Here is a 10,858-nt window from a genome sequence, read left to right on the forward strand (position 1 = left end):
GTCATCTGACCATTTGTATCAATAGTTTCTTGCATCCTTCTTGGCATTGATTGCACGTTGACAAGTATCTTGACCTCTTAATCTAGCCCACATACGAATTGCATGGTTATGGAGACCACCATCCACTGTTCTAATATTGATGGTTTTCCCTACACCTCCCCATTGGCGAACCATAATACTCCATGGATTTTCTATAGGGATGAGGTCCGGAGACTTGGCTGGCCATCTTAGAACAGTAATCGATCAATGCTCCAAAAACCAATCTGACACAATTCTAGCTGTGTGTATTGAGCTATTATCTTGTATGAAAATAACATTTACTCCTTCGCAAGAACGCATTTTCTAGTATATCTATATACTGTCTACTGTTTAGCCTTTCCGGAATTCTTAAGAACTCACCCGGCCCATCCGACGTCATCCAGCCCCCGTACGCACAAGAAATTCTACAACTTCTCTTCTGTTCCGTCTCCACAGAGGTTTTAACTTCAAACTATCTTCGGTTAAACAAAAAACCTTTTCATTTGTGATTCATCTATGAAGTTGGTCAAATTTTTCTTAGAAATGTCAACAATGTGCCCCTAGGCCATCCGTTTCCATTCAGTAAAAATTTGTCATTTAGTGGTCAAAGGTATAAATTGGTAAAGTTCGAAATTTACCATATATTATACGATCCGATAATAACCACCCCAAATTAAATTCGCAATTAATTTCACGTTTGACAATAATGCAAAGTAAAGAACAATGTAATTCGAATTACGTTATTTCTGAATTAAAAGACGGAAAAAACACTGCGGACACGGCTAAACTCGATTTTTGTGAAAAATGTCACCAAAATCACATGAAATCCTTTATTGTTGATAAATAGTAAACAACCCTTAACTTCTACATTAATTAACAAAATTATTATTAAATAATAGTACAGTGAAAGCTCTCTTCACAGTCAGCTCTAATAAGCGGACATCTCTGATAACCGGACAATTTTTGTGGAACCAAATTTTTAGATATCAATTCCTATATGTTAAATACGTTCTTAAAAGCCAACGCTCTGTCGGACGGATGCGGACACAACCATTTTCCCCAACAAACTCAAAACTCTCTCATGAACGGACACGAAGCTCAGCAAACGGATGCAAATATTTTTTTCTGAGTAAAATTGATTCCGAGAATTCCCCTTTGTAGCTTGTTGTGTCTCTAAAACGATATTTTATACGCAGTATATTATAAGTAGTCGGGTTAGTTATGTAGCAATGGCACCCAGCAAGAAGACCTTTATTACGTTAAGGCAGAAAATAGACGTGATTAATGTTGCCGAGCGGGAACATTTAAGTGTTCGCAAATTAGGTGAACGGTAGGTTATTATTTTAGCGTTTGTATTTCAAAAAACTATAAGTTTTATTACAACTTCTTCAGCTTTACTGTAAGCAAAACACAAGCCGCACAAATTATGAAACAAAAAGATAACATTCGTAGACGATGGCAATCTGGTGAAAATTTGGACCAAAAAACAACAAAACTGAGAAATGAACCAGCACAGATTGACAAGATTTGTTTTGAGTGGTTTGCTCGTGCTAGAAGCCAACACATTCCCATATCAGGGCCGCTAATAAAAGTCAAAGCAGAAGAAGTAGCTAGCAACTTAAAATATGATAAGTTTAGCGCATCCGATGAATGGCTACACAAATGAAGGAGAAGGCATAATATGAGTTTCAAGTGTATCTCAGGTGTGTCAAAGTTACCAGCACTGCCACTTGGATACAAAAAAGAGGACATCCATAATGCTGATGAAAGTGGCTTGTATTTCAGAGCTTTACCAGACAAAACCCTGACATTAAAAGCCGAAAATGTGTAGGAGGCAAAATGACAAAAAAAAAGACTGACCATTTTGTTTTGTACCAATATGGCTGGCGAAAAGGAAAAATTTTTGGTTATCGGAAAAGCAGCTCGACCACAGGCATTAAAAAATGTTGCACTTAACGATTCGCCCGCAAGGTGGACTTCCAACAAAAAAGCTTGGATTACAAGAATTATAATGACTGACTGGCTTCTTGACTTTGATAAAAGGATGAGATTACAAAAACGAAAAATCTTTTTCTAGCTAATGCTAGATTACGCCCTAGGAAACTAAACTTGACAAATATTAAAATAATTTTTCTACCTCCAAACACAACATCTGTATGTAAGCCTTTGGATCAGGGCATATTCAAAATTTTAAATTTTTTACCGTGGTCAAATTTTAAAACATATTCTTTCAAAAATAAATGATGTTTCGTCGGCCTCAAAACTGTCAAAATCCATTAATATTCTGGAAACTCTCTATTTTATTAAAATGACGTAGAAGAAGGTGACTCCAAAAACTATTCAAAACTGTTTTGCAAAAGCAGGTTTTAAAAAATCTTAAGCTCAAGATGTTGACATGGAATGCAGAAGACGATCTGCCTTTAGCAACTTAAGCAGAGTTTTGGAGAAACCTGCAAGAAGTTGACAAATCTGAAAATTATGATATCGTTATTAATTTGGATGAAAAGTTGTTAACTGACGAGCCTTATGAAAATAAAATAACTAAGCAGATGAGCGAAAATGATGCAACAGAAGAGATGGTTACGCAAGAGAGTAGTGATGAAAAAGAAGAAAATTCTGGTTCCATAACTTCCTACGAAAACGCTTTGAAAATTATTGAAAACCTCACAAAGAGATTTTTTTGTCTTCGAACAGTTAAAAAATATTGAATCTCATTTCCAAAATTGTTTTCTACAAGAAAAATCTAAAAAAAATTAAGCAGATTTTAGATTTTTTTACAAAATAAGCTTTTGGTTGTCCAAGTTTTTGGCATGTCTTTATTTTATATTCAAAGCTTTCTGTTTTATTAGATGTAGTTTTTGAAGCACCTACTACATACGAAATTATGTTTATTCAATCAAAAAATAATAAAGCACATTTGGGAAATTTGGTGTTTATGTATATACTTATGATTTTAATGATTTTTTATTTGAGAGCTTTCACTGTATATTAAGTATTAAGAACGGTAAGAACATTTTCCATTTTATTGCTGCGATCGGTAGTCCTTAACGTTCGTGATGCTTATAACGTTTTTTGCACGTTAGAAACATTTTTACCTTGATCTGAATAAATTATTTGAATAAAAATGTCAATTGTGTCATTTCATTTTTACTTAATGTGTCGCCACGGTGTTTCACGAATTGTTATAAATTGAACGAATTATTGTTAACAATAGTTGAAGTTGGTGTTGCCTAGACGAAAGTTTGTTGATAGTTTGCAAAAAACTCTTTTAAAAAAATGCTTAGAACATTTCATGAGTTTTCTCAAGAAAAATGTGTGATTCAGACTCCGATGGTGTAGACAGTAAAATCGAACAAGCTTGGGACATTGGTTGTTCACTACTGATTCCTGAAAAATGAAGAATTCGATATGAAAATGCCTATAAAATTTTTAAAAGCTGATGTGAGGAAAAGAGTTGTGAAAATAGTGAAAAAATTACTGAAATAAAACTATTGAAGACGCCGGAGGATTTACATTGAATTCAGCAACAGTTTCTGTAGCGCTAACACCAAAGAAACCAGCGGAATTACAATTAGTAATTGTAGTGGTTGTACTGTGTCGGGTATTTGAGTATTTAAAACCTTTTAAACCTACCTTTGTTTTGGTCGAGCGGTGACCCACCAAACAGAGCGATTAAATTTCTTTGAACGTAGGAGCCTCAGCCAACTTGTGAGGTCAATCAATTTCAGGAGAGTAAAGTGCAGTCAATTAAAATGCCGTTAATTAAAAACTAATATATTTGCGATAATATAAAATGATTAACATAATATAATAGAGGAAACAAAAAATAAATAAAGGTTAAGTGAACAAGATTATTAAAACTATTGTCGAAACCCTGAATGATCTACTTAGGCACTAATACATTATTAAACATTTTAATGAAAATTTTTAAAAACAAAAAAAGTATTAGCATTTCATCTTACAGAACATTCATTAATAAAAAGAATGATGTAATTAAATTAGTAATTTCTTACAAAGTGCTGTCGGAAAATTCGCGGTATAAAAACCGCCAACGTGGCATGACGTCAGGGACGCCATGGTATAGTTTGTAAGGTGTATCCCTCAAGATACCCCCAATCCGTTTAAGGTTCTTATTAATTTGTATTCAAGCATGTGAATTAGTGTTTTCTAAACTTGTATTAACAATTATTTTCGAGATTTGTAATGGGGGGACTCGTCGAGGCGAGTCTTTGTTTTGTTTTAGACGTGTTGGTAAAACACATTTTAAAATCCAAAACAAATCATATTTTTCCACCCTGATGTATTGTTGGTTGTATACCTCAATTTGTTCTTCCTTAAGGCTCTAGGGTACCGAATGAACTGTTCAGATTTGGTGTACTGTAAGTTGCATACTCTATTTGGTCTGGTCCCTTTAGTCATAAAATGGAAATAAAGTAAACAAACAGAATTTCACCATCGATGAGTTTCTCTTATTTCAGAGATTCAGATTCTAGCTCAGTAGAAWSAAAAGTTCATTTTTCTCTTGATTTTGGACTTTGGAATAATTTTTTGACAATAATGTCACTTTGACAAATGAGTTTTCGCAAGTTAAATAAAAAAAAGTATGGGAAAAACATAATTTTGATAAATAGCAACTCAAAGAAATAGCTTTAAGATAAAAAACAAAGTCATTTTTAACAAAAACTATCATTATTTATTAATAAATTTTTAAAAAAATGTATCTTTCATTTTACGCCAAAACTGCAAAGGAGAAACATTTTTCCCTTCACCTGAAACGAGCAAAATCAAGAGAAAAATGACTTTTTTTTTGGTTCATTATTAGTCATTCTGCTCAGATAAACCAGGTGCTTATACCAACCCAGTTCCAGAAAATTTTGAAAAACAAGGTTTAGTGGTGGGTTTTGCTAAATTTTAGGGTGGTGGTAGGGACTTATATATTGAAAACGTACAATTTTATAACTTGTTTACTTTTTGACTCTTTGCAGTTTGCTAGTGGCTCTCTTCCACTGCAGTGCTTTGAAATTTTTTTATCACTTGTTGTTGAAAACGTTGTATTGAAATTATGAGTAATAATTCTAAACAATTTCTTTCAAAAAAAAAAGAAAAATTCGAAAATAATGTGTAATTATTGGGAAAAACAACGAAAAGGTTCTAAAACTGATCTTCCAAGTAAATCAAGTCTTGCAGAATGTAGTTTTCAGTCAATTGAATCGAGTTCCGATGACGATGAAGTGTTTATTATTGACAAAGAAACTAGTCAAGAACAAAATTTTGTTCCAAGTGGTCGAAGGATTGTTGACATAGGGCATTTATTTTTGGAATTAAAAAACATAAAACATAACATTTTTTCTTGTAGTTTTTTGAACATTAACATCATTCTAGAAACACATTTGTGGTTTAAAAGTGTTTTTAAATACAAATGTAGTATTCTTGCGCAACAATTACTTGAAATTTAGAACAGCAATTGTTGCAGCTATAAAATACAGAAAAAACGAAAGCTGTACAATTCATCAAAAAACAGAAAACTTAAAAATGATATTTTAAATGGACCCGCACATATTTTTGGTGATCATTCAAATTGCGCTTCGTATTTCTGTAAAACAGTTGGTCAAATAATAAATGCAGTTGCATATTCTGATTTTTTAAATAGTTCTTTGTTTGAATTGTTCATGCAGGCATTAAAAAGAGTTGCAAATTTATCTTCAAGTCTTTTGTACGATGTCGATAATAATTCCACAGAAAATAAAAGAAAAATTCGTATTCAAAGTGCAGATTCCGATTATGGTGCGACTGATGGATGACATAATAGATATGCCAATGGAAACATATGAAAAAATAAAAAGTGAGTTTTTGAATGATTTGGCTGCTTGCAATATTTTAAAAATCCCTATTGAAACAATTGGTCAACATAATAATGAGCAATGGGATAAAGAAAGAAATAACAGATTAACAGCTAGTAATTTTGGAAGAATTATAAATATGAAATGTAAAACCAATACAGCAAATACTGTAAAAAATATCTTATATGGTGTAGGTGTGTCTAAATTTATAAAATTGCCTGAACCTCTACAATGGGGTATTGATAATGAAGAAAAAGCAAAGGAAAAGTTTGAGCAAATCACAGGTTTCAAGGTGGACTCATGCGGCTTTTTTGTTGATGAAGAAAAAACATTTTTAGGTGCAACACCAGATGGATTAGTCGGTTAAAATGCTATTGTTGATATTAAAACTGCCATAGAACGAAATAATACACATAACACAATAACGATAAACATAATATGTGTCTCACCACAAATACCTAGAATCGTTTTTAACACAAAATTAATTTGGCTAATTAGAGCTGTCCGTAAAGACCAACTCATATAATAATCCCTAAGCAAAAACCGTCCTCAGTAAAATTAATATAAATATTATATTTTAATTTTTTATTTTTTAGGTTTACGTATTGGTCTTAGTGCCTTTATATTAAACCTATCTATTTTTTTAATTTAATTTTAAATAGATGAATAATAAAAAAATTGAAGTTTTGAAATGAACTAACAATTCTCTTATTGAGGGGTGCAAATGCATATCTTTGCTTTGAACAAACGCAATAAAACGATCATGTTGCCTGCGGTGCGGCCCGGCCTGTCATAAATTTTGCTCCAGGTACAGAAGATCGTGTATTATTGGTTGCCTGTTTTCAATTTAATTTTTGCTTTATAACGAAGAATCAAGAACAGTTATCAAATTCGCATTATATCAGGGCACTGTATTTTTAAATTACCTATAAACTGTTTTTTTTTTAATTCAATACGGTATACAGTTATCAAAAAATCTTAATAATTAAAATTTTCACATTTTATTCAATAAAAAAATATCTATTAACTTATTTAAAGCGGGAATATTTCCCTGGTCTCCATTTACCTTTAATGAAACACTACAAACTCTTCAAGTCTAAATTTGCGGCTAAAAACAATGAAATAAATTTACATGTAATAGGTATACGCCAGCTTTCAGGGGGTCTGGAGCCTTAAGTGCAACACGCACTGCCTCTTCAAAATCATACGGATCAGCGGATAAGACTCGCTGCTATAGCGACATTAAAAGTCCGTCCATTAAATGTCCCAAACAGTCATGACGTAATTTCGCGCGAGCCCATAAGTTCCATTGTTCGTCGTTTGATTCGGCGCTCCTAACATTTGCAATCGTTCAGCATATTCGGTGACGCTTTTCCCGACTCGTTGTCGGTGGAGTTTCTATTTTGCAGAACTTCTAATACCTAATTTGCAAACCAGGACTTTAAAATGTTCGGACTAACTTGAAATTCAACACAGATAACTTACTTAGTCACAGCTATCACTTGGTATAAATTTCAACCCCTAAAAGCAACCCTTAAAAACACCCCTTATTTTAACCTTGCAGACCAGGGCTTTAAAGTGATCCGACCGATTTGAAATTGAACATGCATGAACTAAGGGAAATTTGGGTAATATGGCACATGCGAATAAAACGGCACATTATTCTTATTTGAACTACGCGCAATTTCAACGTTCAACTTTGCATTTTTAATAATAGATGACGCCCTTTGGAGGATTTACAATTGGCGCCTGACATCAGTGTTGCCAAATCTACCGCTAAAGCGGTATTTCTACCGTTTCCAGATTTAATCTACCGTCCTCCAGTTTTAACATGTTAAACTACCGCTTTTTTACATTTAATTCTCACCGTGAAAAATATATCTTTTTTCTTATTAAATAATTATTTGTCCACTATTCCTAAATATTTATTTTTCAGAATCATATGTACTTACTGCACTCTAGTGGTGAATAGCGAGAATATCAATTCACTAATAATGCAGATTTTTATTTCAGYAACTTTGGGGGAACCACAGAATGAAAAACATTTGTTATGGGGGAATTTTTTAAATGTTCGGAATAAAAATCGGTATTTTACCCGTGAATTTCTTTGCGCCTGCTCAGTGGCTTTTAAAAGAGAAGCGGTATTATTTTAAGAGTATATTTGCCGTCAAATTGAAACGAAGACATTACGCTTCGTACTCTAGTTGTCGAATTTTTTTTTGGTGAGTTTTGTGACGTATTTTCACAACAGGTAAGAGGTTTTAAGAACAGTTAAGACGAGATACAAAGCAAGAAATTTACTTCTTTAAATTTAAAAATTAAAAGTTCTAAATTCACAATTAACGTTTAGGTGCAACAATGTTCGAGTCAGCGCCTTCGTGCAGCTTTCATCGTTGAGACAGTTCTGCTGAAGAGGAGGAAAAGACAAACAGACCGGAGACACCTCCAAAAAAACGAAAATATTATCAAACTTATAATCGTCGATGGGAAGATGAACCGGACCTCAGAGGATGGCTGCAGGCCAGTAAAAAGGTACTCCGTTTACCTTATTGTCGAAATTTATTTTAGCCATTTTATATTTAGGGACCACATAGTGCTTTCTGCAGTGCGTGCAATGTAGACATTAACATAAAAGCAGGAAAACTTCAACTTCAACGGCATGCAGAACGGGAGAAGCACAAGCAAGCGTGCCGAAGTAAACTCAAACAGAAGTCCTTAAAAGAGATGATGCCCACAGGACTGGACACCCAAGTTAWGGATGCAGAATTAAAACTAACAGCATTTGTCGTGGAACACAATTTACCAATGGCGATAATGYATCATCTTCCAGATTTAATACGATCGGTATGTCCTGATTCCAATATTGCAAAATCAATTAAATCAGGTCGAARTAAAACAACTAATATTATAAAAAATGTTACTGGAGCATACTCATCTCAGACTTTAATTGAAACTCTACGAGATAATAAATTTAGTTTGATTATCGACGAGACAACTGACAGAACAACAAAGAAACACTTATGCTTGGTAGCAAGAGTTCTTATTAACCATCGCATTGAAGATTGTTTTCTAACTGTTCTTCCCGTAGAAAATGCCCAAGCAGAAGTGTTATTTCAGCAAATTATTTCTTTTTTTGATACAAACAAAATTCCTTACAAATCAAATCTTGCTGGTTTTGCTGCGGATGGTGCAGCAAATATGATGGGACGGCATAATTCCGTAGCCTCTAGATTTATACAAATGGTACCTAATATTTTTGTTTTGAAATGTATTTGTCATAGTTTCGCATTATGCGCCTCAAATGCTTGTTGTAAACTTCCCCACTTTATAGAAACGGTTACAAGAGATATTCATAATTATTTTGCGAACAGTCCCAAACGAATTTCTYAATTTAAAGCATTTCAAMATTTTTGCAATGTAAAAGCTCATAAAATATTACATCCTGCACAGACACGGTGGTTATCATTACTGAGTGTAGTTGAAAGAATATTGGAACAATATAATGCTCTTGTCCTGTTTTTTACAGATATGTGCTACAATAACCCKAATGACSATCAGGCGCATAGTATTTTACAACATCTAAAAAATTCTGCTTATAAACTGTKTTTGCAATTCCTACATTTTGCATTGCCTTTATTCGTTAATTTAAATAGACAGATGCAGTCTGAAAATCCCCAAATTAGTAATATTTATTCATCAGTCACAACAGTTGTTAAAACATTTTTGGACTACTTTGTAAAACCGAACATTTTACAAAATAATGAAGTTTATGATATTGATTACAGAAATCCAAGAAATATGTTACCTTTAGCAGAAATGTACTTTGGGGCTGCAGTAAACATAACCACTTTATATGAGTCTGAATTGGATATTTTTAAAACAAACTGCCTTTCTTTTTACATAGAAGGCATTAGCCAAATTTTAGAGCGATTTCCTCTAAAAAATAATTTGCTGAAGGATTTAAATTTTTTGAATCCCCAGTTTGTCCGACAAAAAACAATTAATAGCATAGCTAAAATTGCATCAAAGTGGCCAAACCTGGTGACTGTTGATAAGTTACAAATGTTGGACAATGAGTGGCGGTATTTAAAAAWTTTAGAATCGGTACCGAAAACCGAKAATATTTTTGAATTTTGGTCCGAGATTGCAAACATAAAATATGGTGATAATAGACTTATGTTTAACAATTTAACTGATTTTGTCTTTAATTTACTTATTTTACCGCACTCAAGCGCTAATGTAGAGCGAGTGTTTTCGACACTTAATTTACTTAAAACCAAACAAAGAAATAGGCTAGGTACAGACACCATTATAGGATTGTTACACAGCAAACGCCTCATAACAGGTACTTGTTTTAATTTTAAACCAAATAGCAGTGGCGGCTCGTGACTTTTAGACAGGGGGGTCGCAATTAAAATGATGGTATATAACGAGTTTTTATTAAAATTTGGCGTCATAGTTGGAAGTGACTATGAGTGTGTTGTAAACAAACCCTAATTTTTAATACGTCCAGTGAGATGTCAATATCAGATTAATAACTTTCAAGAAGAAACTTTTGCAGATAACTTTGACGTCAATTTAAAAAAAAAACCGTAATGTAACAATAAAAAAACTTATTTGAAATAAAATATCTATTAATAACACAAAAAAAAGTTATTTCTTAAAATTAAATTCTGCTCTTCGGTCCTTCATAAATATAAATTTCTCCAACACTTTTTCTTCAAAATTGTCAATGTCTTGCATACTGCAATATTGCAGTAAAATCGATTAATTCCCTAAAAATTCCGCGATTTCCCGATTCCTCACTTTCGTCGTGACCTCTGAGTGCCTTAATTTTTATTTTGTCTTCTAGAGGAAGTCTGTTAAAATCTGTTTTTATTAAAACACTTACACTATTTGCACTTCCACTCATTGTCAATTCACAATAAACATAAATTAAAACTATAATGAAAACTGCATGTGCTTTGTCAAATCGGTCAAAAATCATGAAATCCAACTAA

General features: G+C 33.0%; 1 protein-coding gene across 1 annotated transcript; it reads left to right on the plus strand.

The window, feature by feature from the left end:
- Positions 1-1,247: 1,247 nt before the first annotated feature.
- LOC123010030 (tigger transposable element-derived protein 4-like) lies at positions 1,248-2,760 on the plus strand (the record flags this gene model as incomplete). Its single annotated transcript, XM_044406649.1, is given in 4 exon segments — positions 1,248-1,348; positions 1,411-1,721; positions 2,476-2,680; positions 2,682-2,760. Coding segments are annotated over 4 exon segments (696 nt in total), but the record flags the coding sequence as incomplete, so codon positions are not given.
- Positions 2,761-10,858: the final 8,098 nt, after the last annotated feature.

This window comes from Tribolium madens, unplaced genomic scaffold (genome assembly GCF_015345945.1).
Source record: "Tribolium madens isolate multiple individuals breed KSU strain unplaced genomic scaffold, Tmad_KSU_1.1 Scaffold_7;HRSCAF=85;Tcas5.2_LG10, whole genome shotgun sequence".
NCBI classification, from domain to species: Eukaryota; Metazoa; Arthropoda; class Insecta; order Coleoptera; family Tenebrionidae; genus Tribolium; species Tribolium madens.